Genomic DNA, 21,514 nt, shown 5'->3' with positions numbered 1-21,514 from the left:
TAAAGCCGTGAAAGCATATCCTGGATCAGACGTGGCCTCAGATCACAATCCACTTATCGCCAAGATTACACATCCTTAAGAATATTAAAAGTAATCAAGGAATCCCTACAATAGACACAAAAAAACTAAAAGAACCTAACGTAAAAGAATGCCTGACTTGCATGTGAACTGCAGCAAATTGAACACAAACATTGTCTACTGGAACCCTGTAAAGAAATACCAAAAACTTCCGCAAGGAGAAAAGGAGAATAAATGAATGACGAGATACTCAATATGATGAAACAACGGAGACAATTTAAAAACAAAGGCAACAATAAAGATAAACCACGAGACCAGAAAGATAATAAAGCAGGCAAAATAAAAATACTTTGATGAGAAATGCAAAAAGATCGAAGACCTTCATAATAAATATGATCTGTTTTACCTACACAAGAATGTTAAAGAACTGGCAACCCCAAGAAAACAAAATCCCACTGGTTCACTTCTGGATAGACACGGGACTACTATAACACAGACGGACGAGAAAGTACAAAGATGATCAGAATATATCGACGAACTGTTCGATGATAAAAGAGGAGATCTGAAGCACATATAACTTACGTCAGAAGAAATAGATCCATATATTACAAAAGAAGAAATATTACACGCATTAAAAACAATGAAGAGTGGGAAAAGCCCTGAACCTGACATGCTTCCTATAGAAATCATAAAAATTCTAGATGAGAAGCACATTGATGTTTTAGTGATACTTTTGAACCAAATTTATAGTTCAGGCATATTACCCAAAGAGGGGTTAATGTCGATTTTTATTTGCAGCGATTACCGCACCATTAGCTTGATGTGCTAAAGTTACTATTAAAAGTCATCCATAACCGAATATATCACAAACTGGACATACATTAATGATACACAATTTGGTTTTCGCAGAGGCATAGAACAAGTGAAGTTCTTTTTTCACTTAATATACTGATACAAAGATACCTGGACGTCAATCAAGATATATATGCATGGTTTATTGACTATAATAAAGCATTCGATAAAGTACGACATGAACAATTAATGAACGTCCTGAAATCAAAGAAGATTGACAACAACGACCTCAGGATTAAAACAAGAAAATTGGAATATCTCGGACATATTACACGTGCAGAGAAATACACCTTGCTCCAACTGATTATGCAGGGAAAGATCCAAAGACAGAGAAGCATAGGGAGAATATGAATCAGAATAGCTATGATGATTGCCGACCTCCATCCGGAGATGGCACTTGAAGAAGAAAAAGTAAACAATTTCGGGGATATAGTATCACCCTGTTTAATTGCACGTTCTATTCTGAACTTTTTGGTATCTTTATGAAGGCAGACCCAATCTGTACCAGCTTCGTAGATACTATTAATCAAGGCAATATTACGGAAGTCAATGCGGCAGTCAGCCAGTGCTCGAACGATTATAAGAACAAAAGGCTTTTTGTATTCTGTGCACTTTCCTATTACCGTTTTAATAACTTGTAAATGATCATTTGTTCCATATCTGAAGCGATATTTAGCCTGTTCGCAAGGTTGGTATAATATATAAAGTTGTGAGTGGAAGAGGAAGTGCTAGAAAAACATCTGGTAAAGAGCCTCCTAAGGACAAAGAAACTTGGTGGTGGAACGATGAAATGCAACAGAAGGTTAGGGATAAGAAAGATGTATGGGAGGTCTACAAGAGAAAAATAAGGTTGCAAAGAGAGAAGCAAAACGCTCTGTAGCTATTGCTAAGGAAAGATCGTCTGCAAAGTTGTATTAAGAGTTGTCATCAAAGGACTTGACTCACATGCGGATGGAGTATATATATACATATATATATATATATATATATATATATATATATATATATATATATATATAACTTTTCAGTTTGTTCTCAAGCCGTTGTGTTATTATCGTCATGAATAGTTTGTATGTATTGGAGAGTAAACTAATAGGTCTGTAGTTTAGGTCTGAAATGTCACTTTTTTGTGTATTATGGTTATTATTGTATTATGCCATTGGGAAAGGGGTTACGTCTCTCACCAAACAAACATTGAACATCTTTCTCAACACATTTTTTAACATTTCACCTCCTTCTTTGATATGTTCTTTGACTATCCCATTTTCTCCAGGTGATTTATTGTTTTTCATCTCTGAGAGAGCTCTTTTTATTTAAAATCTTTTTATTTATCTTATTTCTTTTACTTTTATTTTTATCAATGGCTTAAGCTATCTGTTCAGTGTTGTAAGTTTTTTTTATTTAGTTTATTGTGTCTCATCTACAAGGTTATTGCCACTAGGCCAATTTTGATAATTTACATTTTACATTACATTAAGTATAATTTACAATAAAGAGAATATGTGAAAGAGAAAGTAATAAAAAAGAATACACTAAATTTTGTAATAGAAATTCGTTTCTCGAAGGCAATCTAGTACATTCTAAACAAGTTCTAATTGGCTTAGGATTACATTTGTAAGACCTTGTGTAGAGTATTTTTTTTGTTATTTTTGTTCTTGCTTGTATTTGACACGTATGTGTAAGAATATGTTAAATGAGTAATGATTCATTACACTTTTTACAAACAGGTGATTTCTTCGAAGCTATCAGGTGTCCATGTGTTAGCCTTGTGTGACCAATTCTTAGCCTTCGAACGATTAATTTGTCTCTTCTACGTAAGTTAGGTAGCTGAAAGGTTTCGATGGTAGGTTGTATTTTGTGTAATTTCGAGGTTGAATTTTGTTATTGGTTTTGCCAGGACTTTTTGATTTGCGACCTGAAAGGTGGTTTTAGATCTGATGTTAGTTGAACAGATTTGATGTCTGATTTGGTTGTAATTGCTTCTTTTGTAGCAGTATCAGCAGTCTCATTACCTAAAATGCCAACGTGTAAAAGAATCCAGATTAATGTTCTGTATGGTTAAAAGTGGATTGTGGAAGGCAGAACTTCTGAAGAATATCCAACACCTGTCTTAGTTTTAGATGTATCTGTGTACAGAATCTCGTCATATGAGTTTGTGTTGACCAGTTCTAAAAAAAAAATTGCCTCAAAATTTGGCTGTTGGTTTCATTTTTTTGATAACTATTAAGCGAAAGGTTAATTTTTGGTATGTTATTAATCCAAGGAGAAGTTGATGACAGTATATGAGTATGTGTTATCGAAAAATCAACAGGTCGTAAAAGTGGAAGTAAAATTTGAAGTAATGTCTGGTATTTATTGTTAGGCTCACAATTATAGGGTTTGTATATTAGCTTAAATGTAGAGTTGTTTTGATGTGAAGACACTCTAGCAAAGTATGTCAGAAGAAGTTGTTGCCTGCTTAGCGAAAGGGGAAGTTCACCTGTTTCACAGCAAAGACTTTCGGCGGGACTGGATTTAAAAACTCCGAGACATGTTCGTAATACAGTATTCTAAATAGTTTCAAGAGTCCTTAAATAAGTCTTTGTCGAGAGCGAATGAGAGATCTGCGTACCTTAATGGGTTAATTAGTATATTATCATCAGCTCCCCAGTGATGGTTTGCTAGAGATTTTAATAGATTTAATCTAATTAAGCAATAAGCTTTGATGCTTATAATCTGTGGTTTCCATCTTAGTCGACTATCAAAAATTAAACCTAGTATATTGAGTTTATTAGCTACTGTGAGCGAAGTACCATTTAATGTAATTTGAGGTAACAACATGCTACGTTTTCTTCGACTGAATTTGAGTACTTTTTATTTTTCAGCAGAGAAATTTTTACCAAAGCTTATAGACTAAGAAGTTAGTTCATTTACTGCTTTTTGAATTAAGTTTGTAGTTGAGCGTATCTTTACCGCGGCAATATAAAATCAGGTCATCAGCATATAAGTTATACTTCACTGGGTTGTGAATATTCTTGCAAATATCATTAATAATTATTATAAATAAAGTGGAACTTAGAACTGATCCTTAAGGTAACCCATTTTCCTGGACGTAGGTTGAGGAAGCTTTTCTGTTAACTAATACTTTGAAGCGGCGATTAGAAAGAAACTGTTCGATAAGAGATAATGTATTTCCCGTAATATTGTATTCTTTTAATTAAATCAATACTGTAGAACGTAAGAGAGTGTCGAAGGCGTTCTCGATATCAAATGATGTTGCTATTAAATCTTGCTTATTTTGGCATTGTGATCTCTGTTTGTAACATTACCAAGTTATCAGTCGTGCTTCGGGATGAACGGAATCCGGATTGAGCTGAATCTAAAATTTTGTGTTTTCCTAGATACCGTATAAGTCTTTTGTTTATTAGTTTTTCTAGCAGTTTACACAAGATTATTTTTAGTTTACCGGTGCTAACATAAAGTTTCTTGTAAAATTTTAACAAACATAATTAACATTTATGTCTTTTAGGTATACAAAAATATTGACGACGTTTACGGACATATAGACAAGAAGATTCTACCCAAAGAATACGGCGGGGAGGTACCTCTAAAAGAAATGTTAGACAAATTCAAGACATTCTTGAAAGAGAAAAGGGAATCGATTCTGGCTTTAGACGATCTCTACATCGAAATCGATGAGAAGAACTGTCCAGTGGTATCGGAAATGAATGAAGAACTAGGCGTTGGTCTCGAAGGTTCCTTCAAAAAATTAGTTGTTGATTAGGATTTAAGTAGGTATATCAAAATGTTAAGGAAAAATATAATGGTAAATACAATAAATATATGTCATAGCTTGTTACTGTTACTGTTCGTTTTTAAGTATTTTTTTTTAATTTGACTTAGTACTATTTGTATAATACATACTAATATCATGTTTATTGTATTTACCATTTGTTGTTCCATTTCTAAAATTTTCAGGATTTCAGGGAGTAGCAGTATAATTCATAATTTTAAATCAACTGCAAAATTTAAGAAAATGGGGAGCTTTTTAAAATTAATTTTTGTTCCTAAGATATTTCAAATCGCTCTTGCTGTTTGTTTAGTCCTTGTATATTTAAGGCCTACCTAAAATACTCTGTATGACGATGTATGACGATATCATTTTATCTATAAACTTTTGAACCTGTTCTAATAAATTATTGTTAAAGTAGACGAATTATGTGATTCTCGAATCAAGGCTGACTGTGGGTTTAATCAACAATTCCTTGTCCTGAATAGTCAAAAAATATAGAAATTGAGCAACACTGGAATAATCAGCTACTGGTTTCATGGTATCACGATAGCGGCATCCGGAGAAAAAAAAAAGAATCGCTCCTAAATACAACTATAAGTTCATCACAACTTCTGTCGTTATGCTCTGTAATACTAAAGAATAATTTAGATGAACTAAAAGTCAAAGTAGAGCAAAAGATGGTTTAGCATGTAGTAAGATAAAGAACACAAAAACTACACCAAACATGAAGTTACTTTGGAAGAATGGAGAAAGACAAAAGTACCGATATTCGAGGTGTACAAAGGGGGCTGCCGAAGAGATAAAGGCATAGTTTCCAATCTACATATTAACAAATATTATAGAGCTGAATCTGTATAAACATATTAAGGGATCTTACACATGAAGAAGACGTTATTATAATAATATTGTGTCAACATATCCAATTTTACTTAAAGAACAGATGGCTTTTCTTGGATTTTATAATGGTTTGTCTTAAAATACCATTAAAATGACTTCTGCAAATATTTCTTTATTTAAGTTATTTTTAATGTTTTTTCAAGATATTATGCTGCTTGTTGTTTCATGTGACGTAGCAATGTCATTACCCTAAGACTGACTAGTATCAATATTCATCCCACTACTTCTTCTTCAAGTGCCATCTCCGCGGCGGAGGTCGGCAATCATCCCACTACCCCAAAGCCAAATCCACAACACCGCTACATAACCGAATTTATAAAAAGTGCAAAACCATCCGTTTGAATTCAGAGCCAGCATGGGAACGAGAGAATCTCTCTTCGTTTTACTAGTTCTGACGGAAAAATGCTACGACCAACAGAAAAAGATATTTATATGCTTCATAGACTTCAAAAAAGCATTTGATTGAGTAAGACAGAACCTACTATTAGAACGTTTGCAAGAAGCCGGTTTAGATGGGAAGAACATGAAACTGCTAAAAAACTTTTAGTGGAACCGAAACGCCAGAATTAAGATCGAAGGTTCCACATCCGCAGAAGTAGAAATTAGGAGAGAAGTTAGACATCTCTGCTATTTAATCTTTATTCCGAGTTTCTATTTAAAGAGATACTGGAGGATTCCACAGACGGAGTCAAGTAGACTGGCGTTAATATCAACAGCATCAGATCCGACCATGATACGGTGTTGCGGATTCCGACTTGGGTCTACAACGACTCATTGACAGGACCAACTCATTCTGTAAGCAATTGATATGAAAATAAACATTTAGAAAACCAAAGTGATAGCAATACGAAAACACCTTTCCTAAATAAAAGGGAGGCCTTTTAAATGCGGATCTACCGGAGAATCCTCAAAATTTAATGGACATCACTTACTGTAAAACAAAAAAAGAATAGGAAGTTTTGCATAGAATAAGCAAGGAAAGAGAACTTTTCAATACAGTGAAATTAAAAAAAAAACAACATACCTAAGCCACATACTGAGAAATAATAAGTACCAATATGTTCAACTAATACTGAAAGAAAAGAAGTGAACGAGAAAGAGAGGGCTAAGAAGGAACAGACTATCGTGGCTAAGAAACGTAAGAAAATGCACAAGGCAAAATTTTAAACAGTTAAAGATAGAGAAGAGTTTTAAATTATAGTAGCCAACATTCATTGAGAAGAGGGCACTTTGAAAAGAAGAGGCAAAGTTATTTGTCGTCTGTTAAGACTATGTCTCCCTTTTAACTTCCTTTATATTACAAGCTATAGGAAATTACATCTGTCATGTTTGCGAAAGAGTCACTGTTCTGTATTTTGTCTGTCTTATATACACTGCTAAAGATATTTGATAGTAACTGTAATATGTCTTGTTCCAAAAGTTTTATAATTTCGCCACATACGTTATTAGGTCTGGGTCTAGCAGCTTTTTCATTTTTTCAAAAAATATTGTCTAAATATCTAAATCTAAAGATCTAAACGTTTATATACAAATGTACACAAGTGAAAATAATAATGAGCAGGAATGTCTTAATTTCATAGTCATATAATAATCTTACAATATTAGTTTTGCGCTTAGTATTACTTTTCTTTGGCACAACAGCTGATTTGGAACTATATTCACAACTTTAATCAATAAGCAAAATACAATTTAAATAAAACTTGATTACTTACCTATAAATTCCGTGCAGAAATATCAATCACACTTTAAACTTTACTATGTTGATTTGGGTTAGGTTAAACACAGACTGGGCGGCTTGCGCCGCGTCTGCGCCTCGTCGGCTGCCGCGCGGCTTAAAACACATTAGGCGATTTAACAGTGGCAGTAGTTTTGCCATTGTATTCGGCGTTGTCAAATTTAGTCGAGTTTTGGACGTAGAATGGTATGATGATGTTTCTAGAATCATCTAGTGAAAGTGACGACGATTTGTTTTTCCTAATAAGTGCAAGTTTACTTCATATTAGATCAAAGAAGAAGAAACGCAGGTATTGGATACATCATATATAGTAAATGAATGAAAAAATTAAGGAATTTTTTACACGTTAGTTAAACGAAATTAAAGACGGCCCAGAAAAGCATCTTCCGAAATAAAACTGTGGGTAACCTCTTCCCAAGCACGTTTTTTCTTTATTTTATTTGAATATTCATTTTAGCGCATATCCCAAATTGCAGGCCGTGTGTGAATTTCGGTAATTAATTGAACTATGTCTATAGCTTCCATAATATACACAAAATTTGGCAAACACTCACACAAGTAATCAAATAAAACCGTTGACAAACGACGCCTCTCTGTGTTGCATAACATAAGTACCATAATTATGTATCATTAAATTATTTTTATGTATCAAAACTGAACCAGCAGTTCCCCTACTACTTTTATTCACTAAAGTTAATTTCTTTTTGTTGATTTAAAATAATGTGTTTAGCTGTAACTTTTCAATATATGACATATTACCTAATACAATTTTTACATGGATATTGATGTGATTTTGTAAACAATTATTGTGATATTTATTGTTTTTCAATTACAGTAGATTACCTTCTAATTATTCACAGCTACTTGCTTACTATATACAAAGTTTCACTTACTCTGTGTATTCCGTCAAATGTAGGTCGTTTTAGCAATGACACAAATGTACTAGTCTATAGATTCAGTTTTCATATTTTATATGCTTATTATTAATGGAAGATTGAAGTGATTGACCTGTATTAATGGTTGTATGTTAAATTAATATCTTTACTTTTTTAGTGACTATGTTTATAGAAATGTTATTACATTTAATATAAGACCATAAAACTAGCGTCTATATTAACTTAGTTGTAAATGATAATAGTAGGAAATACCAGGCTGGTTTCAGAGCTGGTAAATCGACAATTTATCAAATTGCAGCCCAGGGACAAATTTTAGAAAAAACCACTAGAATATGATAAGATACTCACCACAAATTTATAGACTACAAAGCAGCCTATGACTCTGTAAATAGAAGAGAAATGTTCAAAGCAATGAAAGAGCTAGGAGTACCAAAGCAGTTGGTAAATTTAACAAAACTATATAAAAAATTAAAAATATGAAGATAAAACTCTACAAAATAATAATACGCTCATTCCTAACATATGGTTCAGAGATATGGACTCTAACAAAAAGTAAGAAAACAGTTAGGATGTTTCGAAAGAAAAGTACTAAGGTGAATCTATGGAGCGGTAAATTACAATTGAGTATAGAGAAGACGATACAACTTCGAACTGTATTTATATATAATTAGAATATTGATAGACCCATCACCCGAGACATGAAAAATATTGGTATACTTGCATGGCGGAGGAAGGCAATGGATAGAGAAGACTGGAGAAAAATTCTTGAAGAGGTTGGGACTCATGCAGGATTGTAAAGCCAAAGTAATAATGATGATAATGTAAATGATATACAAATTAGATGAAACAAAATAATTTATATGAACCAATTACAAAAAATTACAAAAATTTAGGTGACGTATTTTGTTTTCTAGTAAAACAGACTAAAAAGACTAATCTTTTAGGATAGCTACGGCGTTTTAAAGAGTCAGTAAGCAAAACACCCATATATCTAGGTTAGGTTATTGTTTGATAAAAAATGATACATTAAAAGAGGACAATGTTCACCTTCTAGTATAAGGAGAAAAATAATAAAATAAAATAACACAAACACGGCAAAAACCTGGCTAGTAAGAGGAATACTGGTAGGAACATTCGTAGAAAAACCTCGTAGAGTCCTCGTAGAAGATTGAAAGGAAAATAAAGAAATGTAATGGTTAAAGTAATACAATTAACAACCTGCATTTTAGATCAATCTCAATAGCCACATTCCATAAAGTCTCATGACATTACATACTGGTTATTTTACACTTCTTTTTTAAACTGTTATAGCTGTACAGGAAAAGACGAATATCTTATTGGAAGCATATCTCTCTTATCGCGGACTACGGACTGAGACAGATCACGTAACCACACATTACATGGAGTAGTAAACGCAGTCCCATGCGTGTGACTAGAAACGAAAATTGACTAGAATCGAATCGAGTTTAGTCGAGTCGAATTGCATTTGATCGAAATAAAATAGAACAGAATAATATAAAATAAACTTAAATTAAATTAAAAACCATCCATCCGTGCTTAGACGATAAGAAAGCTATGCTTACACTACTCGGTCACTTCCGGAGTACCACATCTCATTTTTTATTTTATGTTTAGTTATTTGTAAAAACATTTATAGTAAGATGGAAATAATGCTATAACGGTAGATCAAGCTCTGAGAAATAATCAACATCGAAAGACAGAAGATTGTATGATTCCATCTTCACTGGAAATACAATTTTAAAGAAGCTGTGTAAGCTGGATGTCAGAAAATGGAAAATAGTTACTTAAAATCGATCTCAGATGCTTGGAAGCAAGTAGTTGGTTATACCTGAGCCTATATTAACCTGTAGCGCAGCGGAATAGTAGTAGGAAGCCAAGAAGAATTAAAATAAAAATAGTCATATTGATCACCGACATTCAGAGGGGACAGGCAAAATATAAAGATGATTTACCATTCACTGTTCACTGCAATACCGCTGCTTCTAATGTTGGCGTTCATCTAGCGATTGTGATGCGGTACGCTGATGTGGCGTTTGTATGGGAGACGCTGCAAAGATTTTTGACGGCGGATTTTGAATGCTGTTATTTCTTTTATTGAAACAAATGGGAGACCATTTGTTCTCAACGGCTTCTCGGATAATTATTAAATTATAGAAACGAATGGAGCCTCTATTTTTTAAAATCAATATTAAGACCTATATAAAAATAATGAACTAGAGTTAAGATTGTTCGAATTGGGAACTGCAATGGAATATTCATAGATTCTCTTTTAAATCCTTCGATTGCTTTGGCCTACGTATTACTGTAGATGCACAAGAAATATTAATGCATGGATTTTATTAGTAAAATATGGGACAGAGCTATAAGTACAGTATATGACGTAGATGCAAGGTGAAGAACATCAAGAACTGGGTAAGAAATAGAAGAGTAGAATGAAACGATTATATAAGCCGAATGACAACAAATAGAGTGGTAAAGACGGCAAGAGACAGTTCTCCAATAGGAAGACGATCAGTAGGAAGACCACGAAAATGATGGAACGACAACTTATTAGAGGCATATTGAAAAACAGAGAGACTGCTGTCTACATAAAATGAAGAATAAGGATTTTATTAGCAAGAATGATTTTAAATATATTTTAAAATCATTCTTGCTAATATACTAATATTTTATACACTAATAATTGCTAATATACTAATAATTGCTAATATAATAATACTTTTGTTAAAAGGGTCGGTAAATTTTTTTACAACGTTGAGAAAATACTTCTCATATCTCTGGATACTATAACTAGAATTATATTTATGAATAGGCAATCAAATGTGGGTCAACTGCTTTAATCTTATGTCTTTTAGTATGTAAATAAATGTATATATTGCCAGTTGGTGGTATAAGTTACCTTTTTGTTTGTGTTTCACAAGTTAACTCGTTAACATCGTTTGATAAGCTTATCTTTTTTAATCTAGGTAGGTTAGACAGGTAGTTGGTGGCATTTTTGTTAAACAATAGAAACAATGTTGCAACAGATAAAAAACTTTTTCAATTAAATTCTTCTTGTGTGCTTTAAACAATACTGGATAAATTCTTTTAAAAGTTATTGAGTGTTTCGAATAAAATGGCAAATCTTATCTTTATATAATTTATACAAATACGTAGATAAGATTTTGATACTTTCTTTCTAAGAATACGTCAGTAAAATGTTTTCATTATATTTTGTAGTTTTATATTTTTTGCACAAGATGTCAAAATTATATTTGTCAATTGAATAGTAATCAGAAACACATCATCTTGTCGAAGATATGACAAGAACAAATGCTTTTTCATTAAAGCTATTCACTCACGTTTATGTTAATATATATTTTATTTATTGGTACCCCATTTTACTTATTTAAAGTACGCCCCAGCATGTTTAAATTCAACTTTTAAAAACGCGCGTATTTTAAAGATACCATGGCAACATCAACAGTTTTAAATATTGATCTGACCTGAGAGGAGTACGAACCTAGTAAGGTCAAATAAATAAAATATGAATAAAACATTACATTTGAAACAAATGTTTTAAAAGCTTTATTCAAATATTTGAAAATCTTAATCTTTTAAATTAACGTGATAAGTACAGTTGGTATTGTTTGAAATAATACTACCGATATTCTTGGAAGCCAATGGGGTTATACTTTTATTAACAGCACTTCCAATAATATTTAAACACATTTTTCCTATTGGTAGTACTATCTTCAACGTAACCAGTCGCCACAACTGCCGATTTCCATCCTACTTGTCGTTGGATATGATCAATTGACATACCACTGTTCGCCATAATTGTAGAAGATGTACGTCAAAACGTATGTCCCGTGTATTTCTCAGGATCGTCAAATTTTAGACAACGTCAAATTTGCAAGGGACAACTACAAGATTAGTGCACTTTCCTTATCATACAGTAAGAAAACTCTATCTGTACTTACATTTTTTGGGCGCAATAACAAATACTTCTTCTCCAAACGCACAAAATAAATTGCAGAGTTATCAGCAACTGTAAAACGTCGAGCCATCACAGTCTTAGATGGTCGGATAGTAATAAGTAATACGTTTTCTTGTTCTTTGATCCCATGTTAGCATAAATCGCACAATTCACATCTTCTACAAGAGCCAAAGATACCGCAAATAGCTACCACCTTCAAAAATAAATGTAATGTCTGGAGTATCTGTGAAAAACTCCGCAAATCGTCTTCCTTAAATCCATACGCCTTCTTGGCCACGTCATTCTTGCTAATTGCCTTCATGAAAGCATGCACTTTCACCAATGATATTAAATCGACTCCTTTGTTTATCCTCAACAGACTTTGCAATTTCGAATGGATAGCTTACATAGTCGACAGCTTGTACGGTTCCGACATTTTCTAAAGGTAAGCAAGCGCAACTCGTTCATCTGTATCTGTTACCTTTTGCTCTTCCATCCATTTATTGAACTTGTATTTTTTTATAAGCGTCTTTCGATTTTTACGGTATTAACAGAGATTCTGCTTTACTATTTAAGTAATCAATGTTAGAACTCATTTTTAAGCAATATACAACCAGTAAGAACAATTAGTCTGATGTGAGAGATTGCAAATTAATTTTTGTTTTTAATATTCAAATATTCATGGATAAGCTTGCTCTATTTCGAAAAATTGGGCGTTTTTTAATGACCTCAATAACCACTTATACTTTAATATACTATTAGCTTTGTATTTGAAATAGCATCTCTTATTCTTAAAATTATATATGTATAAATAAAAAGAAAAAGTTTTTTGGCTTTCAATGTTCAATTTCAATATTTAAATGAATGTCCCTACCTATATATTTTTATTTAGTAATGTAAACGTATTTACTAGCTTTATTATCTTTAATATTTTGTTGAACAGTAACAGTTTTGCGTTTTACGGGTGAAATTGTTTACAGTTTGTTTAGTACTTTATACAATTGTTATATGTGGAATATTAATGTTATTTGTTAGTATATTTGGCACAACCGCGTTAATAAAATTGTTAAAATTGCACAAAACTGCGATTTATTTTCTTTTACCTCGGAATTCGACGAAAATACCTTACACCGCGCTATAGGACGAAGATATAAAAAAACAACATAGTTGTTATTATATAGTAAGATAAAATTATTTTTTTTGTTGGGAATAAGCCATAATTGAAAGATAATAAAGCGGCTGGCCTAGGCGATATACGAACTAAACAAATAAAGCACTTTGGACCAAAAACCCTAGGGTGGCTTGTAAAAATGATGAACTCTTGCGTCCGTACATTCCAAATCCCCAAAATCTGGAGGAAAGCTACAGGATCTGGAGGATACAAAGAGTTTTAGACTTGTCTCTCTTTTGTGTCACCTTTTCAAGGCGTTCGAAAGAATGATACTAAACCGGATCGCTGAATCTGTAGACACTAAAATTATTCCTGAACAAGCAGGGTTTAGACCCGGAAAATGCTGCTGCAGTCAAACTCTTAATCTCACCCAACATATTGAAGATGGGTTTGAACGGAAAAAAATAATAGGAGTAGCGTTTATAGACCTGACTGCTGCCTATGACACAGTTATCCATTAACGGCTACTGGTAAAACTCTACGAAATTACTACGGATTTCCGACTAATAAAGTTAATAAAATGTGTTCTCCAGAATAGACGCTTCTACGTAACGCTCCAGTCCAAGAACAGTCGGTAGAGGGGTCAAAAAAATGGACTCCCACAGGGAAGTGCCCTCGCGCCATACTATACAACATTTACACCAACGACCAACCCAAAAACCAACAAACAAGACAGTTTATTTACGCGGATGATACAGCTGTGGCAACTCAGGGAAGTACCTTCAATGAAGTCGAAGTAAAACTGACAGATGCCCTAGAAGACTTAGCTCTATACTATGACGAAAACCATCTGAAACCCAATCCTACAAAAACCCAGGTGTGTGCTTTCCACCTTAGAAACAAGCATGCCCGAAGGACACTGGAGGTGGAATGGCGTGGTCAGATGCTAGAACATAATGAGACGCCAAAATACCTAGGCGTACGTCTTAATAGAACTCTGTCTTATCGATATCACTGTCAAGATATCAAGAAAAAAGTAAGCGCCAGAAATAATATCATCCGCAAACTAACAAACACAAAATGGGGAGCACAACCACACACTCTCCGTACTTCTGCCTTAGCATTATGTTTTTCTGCCGCCGAGTTTGGAGCACCAGTGTGAGAAAACTCTGCCCACGCTAAAAACGTCGATGTTGCGTTAAATGAAACGGTTCGTATAATATCTGGTTGCCTGAAATCGATACCTATCGAAGAGGTCTATCCTATAGTTGGAATCGTTCCACCTGCTATCAGAAGACAGGTCACGTCAGAGGTAGAACGAAAGAAGCAGGAGGCGGATCGAAGAATTTCCTTGTATGATCACCAAGTTCAGCCAAGTAGATTAAGATCTCGGAAAATCTTTTTGAAAAAATCACGATCCCTTACTGAAGAGCCAAAGGCGCGCCGAATTCGCCTATGGCAAGCGTCAGCTACAACAAATTTTGCTCCCTCAGAGGAAATGGCCGCTGGACACAATTTGCCGTATCCCATATGGAAAGCGCTAAACAGACTAAGAACTGGCGTTTCACGTTGTGCTAGTAACCTGAAGAAATGGGGATACCAGGAGGACGATACCTGCGGCGTGGTTCAGAATAGTCACCATCTACTATCATGCACAGACATGAGAGAGACCTACACAGAAGAAGATCTATTCTTAGCGAATGACAGGGCCATCTATGTGGGCAACCAATGGAAACACAAAATTTAAAGCTGTTGGTGTTCCGGACATGGAAAGTAAGTAAGTAGCCATAATTTAATTTTAAAGTAAGCTAATTTTTGACATTTCGCTTTCCACTTCGGAAAAATACAAAAAAATAATAAATTAAACAAGTTTGGTTTTTTATTACTTGATGAAAAATTCTTCTTATAATTTAATTTTATCTGACTCATTCATATTGACAGTTCAGACGTATATTATACAGTTTAAAGTAGAGAACTTTAAAGTGATATTGCCAATATTGTTAAGTTGCATTTCAGAGATGACTTTATTGTAAGATAGTTCATTCGATTACATGAAATCAACTTTAACTTGGAAACACTCGTCAGAAAAATCATAGCATGTGATTCGTCTTTAAAAAGAAAAGCATATGCAATGATGACAGTTAAATTCTCCTGTTAATGATTCCATAGTAAATTATGAAGAAAAAACCACAAAAAAACCTCAGAATACTATCCCTCATTTAGTTTACTTTATGAGACTCAGGTGTATAGAACATCAACACACATTCACAGATATCTAAATAACAAATGAAATCACAATATCAATATTAAAAAGGGAATCATTAAATCCTAATACGATAAAGCCAAAATTACTTGTTAAAATGAAAATTCATTTTTAGAGGATTAACATCTATTAACATCTGTTTTACTAAAAAACGATTATCCTTTGTTGTCTATAAATAAGGAATTTTCAAGAATCGACGAATGGAGCAGAATAACTTAGAATGAGATCCTACATCATCCACAATTGTTATTAATTTAAAATGTCTACTGAACCTAAATGAAATAGAGTTTTGGATTAGCGAGGTCCATAAAACTCAAAAAAATTATCAGATACCTAGCCGGGTTAAAGTCACAGGAATAACTTTTTTCTCTGTCGCCAGATTATCAGACATCCGTTGGACAAAACGTATTGTCAAGTGGATTCTAAGACAAAAAGCACTAAGGAGTAGAGGACGCCCACCAATCAGATAGACTGACGACGCCAGTGATATTCTGCATGGTACACAGGTATTCCCTCTGGGATCCGAAGTTTATCCCACTTTTTATGGGAATATCCCTACCCAATCGTATCTTCGTTTATCGCGAGATGGCGCAGCGAACACACATTTCTATACAGTGCATTAACACTGTCGCGATAAACTAATATACATAATAATATATCAAATTAAACCAAAGGATAAATAATACATCTTTCGTAATTTTTAAAAGTTTTAATTGAAAATGAAATATAAAAAATACGAATATAAAAAATGTATATAATAAAAAGTGTATAAAATACCGTATAATATAAAAAAAATTTGGTAAACTAAAACTGGTTGAAATTTTATATTTTTGGGAATAAACCACAATTATTGTTATAGAAGAATGTGGAAAATATCTTGGACACAACACATAACAAATGCGGAAGCGCTACGAAGAATGAAAAAAGATCAAAAAATACTCAACACTATAAAGAAAAGAAAAATGAGCTACTTTGGTCATATACTAAAAAACCAGAAATACGAATTGATGCGGCTGGTTATACAAGAGAAGGTGGAAGGCAAAAGAGGACCGGGGAGAAGACGCACGTCCTGGCTGAAGAATCTGAGACGATGGAGTGGGAAAACGTCAATAGATCTTTTTAGAACGGCTGCAGATAGAGTCAAATGGGTCATGATGATAACCAATGTCCTTAGGAATGGGACGCGTTAACATTGTTATCAAAATTACATTTTTTTTCCCGAATGGAAATACCTAATTGGAAATACCGGATTTCCCGAATGGAAATACATACGCCAAAAAGCGTAAAATGAAACTTGGATTATTGCAATGCTAGTTTAACCCAAAAATATAAAATTTTAGCCTTTAAAATATGTAGTTCTGAACTTTCGATAAAGTTAGAAAAAAATGTCTTCTAAAATATTGTTTTTACTGCTCAGAAGAATATGGCAGATGCAGCGTAACAGAATTACGTGGATCACATATGGTCGAAAAATTGTTCTGAAAATAAAGCTAGTTTTAATATTAAATAAGTATTTAAAAAATCAATAAATGCTCACCTTTTTGAAAATTGTAAATCAATGCTCTGGATTTTTTGCGTTTTAATTGAAAATCCTGTAATATTTTGGAGTCAAAGCCAATTTTTTTAATGTCTGGAATTAAGTGGTCTACTACTTGAAAGTGTATATTGTGGTCAACAATAAACGCTGCTAATAAAAGTTCTGCAGATTTTACTGGGTTTTCGTGCTCGTTTTATTTGTCATAAATGTATCAATTTTTGCTGTGGTTTTTCTTAATGTCATATTGTGTATTATGAAGGCTGGTTAATAAATGTCTTTTTAATTCCGTCTTTTCACAACTTAAAACTTTATTACAAGCAATACATTTGCATTTGATTTTGCTTGTTGGTACTGGTACAACCCAATCTTTAAAACCTTTTTGTGTCCGCCATGAAAAAGAGAACACTTTTTTCTTTGTTTTATACTTAGCTTTTTTACTGACTTCGCATTATCACTATCACTATCACTTGACATTGTAAAAGGAAAATAACTTTAAAAAAACTGAATAGATATATTATAACAAAACTCTCTCAAGTAAAATTTTATACAATGCTCTCAGTTCTCAATATTGCTGTTATTTATATAAAATTTATTGTAAGTTCCTAAGTGGCCTTCTGTACTTCCCTATCTATTTTATCAATACAATCTGTGCCTTTTGTACTTCCCAATTCATTACCCACAATAAAATCTGGCACAAAAATTTTATTCCGTACTTCCCATTTATTATATGCTAAGAATTCTGCTTGAAATTTGAATTAATTACAGGCTTTGTCAATAGATGGCACGGTTGTAGATAGAAATTATATAACTGCTTAAATAAGTTATTTTGCTTATGAGTTATGATAATATTCCTCATTTTGATAGAAATATCCTTTTATCCCATTTGCTTAAAATAATCCCTCGAAAAAAGGATAATCACTCCCAACGAACATGACTGGACGACCTGAAGTGTGTTAGCAGTAACTAAATGCAAGCCGCACAAGGCAGAGTCAGAAAGAACTGAGGGAACGTATGCCTAGTGATGGATGCGTACAGGTTAATGATGATAAATTAAAGACCCTATATAAACCGTAACATTAAAAACAAGAATTTTTACGTCAAAGTATTCGAAGATAGGAAGCAGTAAATATCTTGTTTTTGGAACAATGAGTGTTTGTAAAATTACTTTGATATGGTGTACTTTATTTAAGATATTAATACGACAACAAATAGAAATTGAGGTCCATAATTAAAACAATGCTAAATTTTATAATATTTGGAAGGAAAAAGACAGTTAAGATTTGATTTCACGAGCCCTTTTAGGGCGAAATACGTATAAGCGGATACACAGATGCACTGTACGTGAAATCAAATCTTAACTGTTTTTTTCCTTTTATTCTGGTATACTCTTTATGAGTACTAGAAACCAATTCGGTAAGGGTTTTTGCTTAGTTAAGGAGATATGTTGTGGAATGCAATTTTTAGGTTCCCCATGTCTCTAATAACATCTTTATCAACGTCTGATTTGACTTGTAATTCTTAGAAGGCACAGATTAAGGCAAAAATCTGAATTTGGGTTCGAAAATTAGTTTACGGATTTTTATAATATTTTTTTATAACTGGAAACTGAATTCATATTAAATTTTCTTATTATCGCCATATGTCAAAAATAAATAAAAATCAAATAAGGACATACATATGTAGTTATTTTTATTTATTCTTACGTGTACAATGATACACTCTAAGTTTGGCTCATTCTTTGCCTCTCGCTCTGTAACTGTATTAACTGTATTGCTTTTATTTTGCATCTATTAAGAATCACGTTTTTGTTTTAAGAGCGAATAAATACCTGTTACGGTATAAACTTTTGGCAATAGTGCAATTTTGGAGAAAATCCTTGAGAAGGTCTGAATTCGCCCTTCGTCCCCCGCGAACAGTCAGATATTGGTGTGAATGTTCAGTGTTTGGAATGCGAGAGTTGGTTAGGGTGGTTTACAATTTTCAATTCAAAGACGCCAACATCTTCAATATAGCAATATGAAAAGGGTCGGAAGGGAATCCCAAGAATTACTTGGACGCGTTACCATCTTATATAGGTACCTATATCGGCGTGATGGATTCAAATTTCAATTTGCTGAATATTTACCGGGTGGTAAAACAAAAATATCTCGGACGTTTAAAGTTTTATTACAACAAATAGACATTTGCCAACATCTTATATCAAAATGGAAATTTTAAGAAATTTTTCAGAAAATATTTATTTGCATCATCCACAATTAATTTTATTTATTGCATCAATAATATAGAAAAACGAATTTATTGTTAATGTTTTCATTCTTAACGTAAGTATTTTTAATAAAAGTATATATTAAATGAATATTGTTAATTCTGCGGGTGCGTTCAAAAAGGACTTATATAACTTTTTGGTGTGTTGTGAAGCAGAAATGTACGTAAATTTGTATGGTTTTCTATATGTATATGTAAAAATAGCTCATGCATGATTTCTCTAATCTGTTTACATAAAAGACATTTTTTGGACAAGTCTATAATCCTGATAGAAAGATTTGTTGTTATTTCTGTTATTTTTATGTATCAAAAGTGTTAAAACAATAGGTGAAAGGATGTTGTAACTTTTACGAATTAATATAAGAGTTAGATAGAAAGGAGTTCTTTTTTTAGCACACTTTTATCACTGGAAAATGACTCGTAAGTTTGGGGTATCTTAGTGGAGCCATAACCTCTTTTAGTTTGTACACCGCTGATCCCTGATCCTGCTGGTCTGTTGCTCCCCGTTTCGATTCAGAAAGCAATAAACCAGTAGGGTACGGCTCTTTATGGCACAGTGTTTTGACAGACAAATCGTACAAGATCTATCATCCTCTCTGCAGTTACTAACGTCGGCACAACCATACGATCGTTCTTAGAAAATGATGTAATAAAAGATAAAACAAAACAAATGGCGGTACTTATATTCGAAGTAAAAATTCTCATAAGCTCCTTATGCTAAAATCTCATAAAATGACTATGAATTCGAATGCTACCTTGAATAGCCTTAGTAATAAAATTGCGGATGTCTAACCGTGAAAGGTTAAAAATTCCCAATTTTCGAGAATTCGATTGACACCAGGTTCCGCGAGCTCCAACTATTAGAGGTGCCATGCAAATAGTTTTCCTAGGATATCGGGTTTGCATGGTCTAAAGGAATCAAGGCTCAATGTATAGCGCCATTTTATTGGCGGCAGCCATACTTAAAGGTTCAGGACCTTCCCAGCTGATAGAAACGTCTGTGACAAGTACTCGATCATACTGTTGCACGAAAAGGTCGGGTATTTTCAAAGTTTTATCTTGGTATCTTATTCTTTTCTCTGTCCTACAAATTAACCCTGTCTCTTCATCTACTTTTTGAAGATACGTAACGAGCTGGTCATGTCTCTTTATTCGGTGCCAGTGTCCTAAGGAGCACTTTTGAAGGATGTGGCTCAAACTCTTGCTACGGCACCTTTATTAATGTGCTGGGTTTGACGGTATCCCTCTAGTTGATAGTACATTTCCTCTCAGATGCCTTGATGTAATCTCTTTCCGACCAGTAGGGTGGTGGATTATTAATTCAGGCAGAGCTTTCGGAGTGTAAAGAGCCCTGACAAAAACCTTCACTGCAATTCACGTGCGATGGATGATGAACTGCCTGCTGTTATTACGGTCCACTTTAAAAATTTTCTCCCCGAGGACTAACATGTATGGAGAAGAAGGGTAAATGCGGTAGCTTGAGTCGCTAAGCTAATTAATTTTGTCACTCTTCTCCTCATGATAGTCGAGATGGTTATGGTCATGACGCTCAGACCACCCTCTTTTGTAAGAGCATGTATATGGGCATCGGCACACGTTCAATTGAGGGACAGAATTATCCGTACGCCTATATGTATGACCCTGTCAACACCCTTCAGCGTTTTCGTCATGATGGTAGGACTCTGTAGCTTATCAATATATCTCGGTGGTAGGTATGATTTCAGGACAAGCAGTTTTTGTGCTGGTTTCATCCCCGCTCGTTGAATACGATCGAGCTGGGTGTGCAGCTCGTTGAAGGCTACCTTGGTCTAGCCGAGTGCATTATACCTTCGACCTAGGTATCCAACCAGCTAACTTATTTGCAGCTGCCGAATCCTGGCCAAGATGAGAAAACGCTTTACGTACTAAGAGTGCTTATTACCACGGTTAACATTAACCATAATAGCTGCACTCTTACCTGCGTTTATCGACATTTTCCTCTTCTCGAAGAATTCAACGGCTGTCCGAAGCTGTTTGGTACCATTTTTGGCCGATTCGGATAGCAGGATTAAATCGTTAGCATAACCCAACACTTAGATCTTTCTGCTATCTTCAATCGGAAGGCTAAGCCGATCTTCTTCGAGATTGCATAGCAGCCCTCCAGCCACTATATTGACTAGGTAGAGCAATAAGGGGTCTCCCAATTTAAC

At 33.8% G+C, this 21,514-nt stretch overlaps 1 protein-coding gene across 1 annotated transcript in view; it reads left to right on the top strand.

Moving 5' to 3' along the window:
- LOC140443175 (clavesin-2) overlaps positions 1-13,231 on the top strand; it is a 57,360-nt gene extending 44,129 nt beyond the window's left edge. The window contains exon 6 of the mRNA XM_072534272.1: positions 4,379-13,231. Within this exon, the coding sequence (XP_072390373.1) occupies positions 4,379-4,633 (255 nt within the window). The 3' untranslated portion in view covers positions 4,634-13,231. The remainder of the gene's footprint in view (positions 1-4,378) is intronic.
- The last annotated feature ends 8,283 nt before the right edge of the window (positions 13,232-21,514 follow it).

The sequence above is a fragment of the Diabrotica undecimpunctata genome, chromosome 6 (genome assembly GCF_040954645.1).
Source record: "Diabrotica undecimpunctata isolate CICGRU chromosome 6, icDiaUnde3, whole genome shotgun sequence".
Taxonomy (NCBI): Eukaryota; Metazoa; Arthropoda; class Insecta; order Coleoptera; family Chrysomelidae; genus Diabrotica; species Diabrotica undecimpunctata.
Note: the sequence above shows the minus strand (reverse complement) of the source record. Positions and strands in the feature narration are given on the sequence as shown.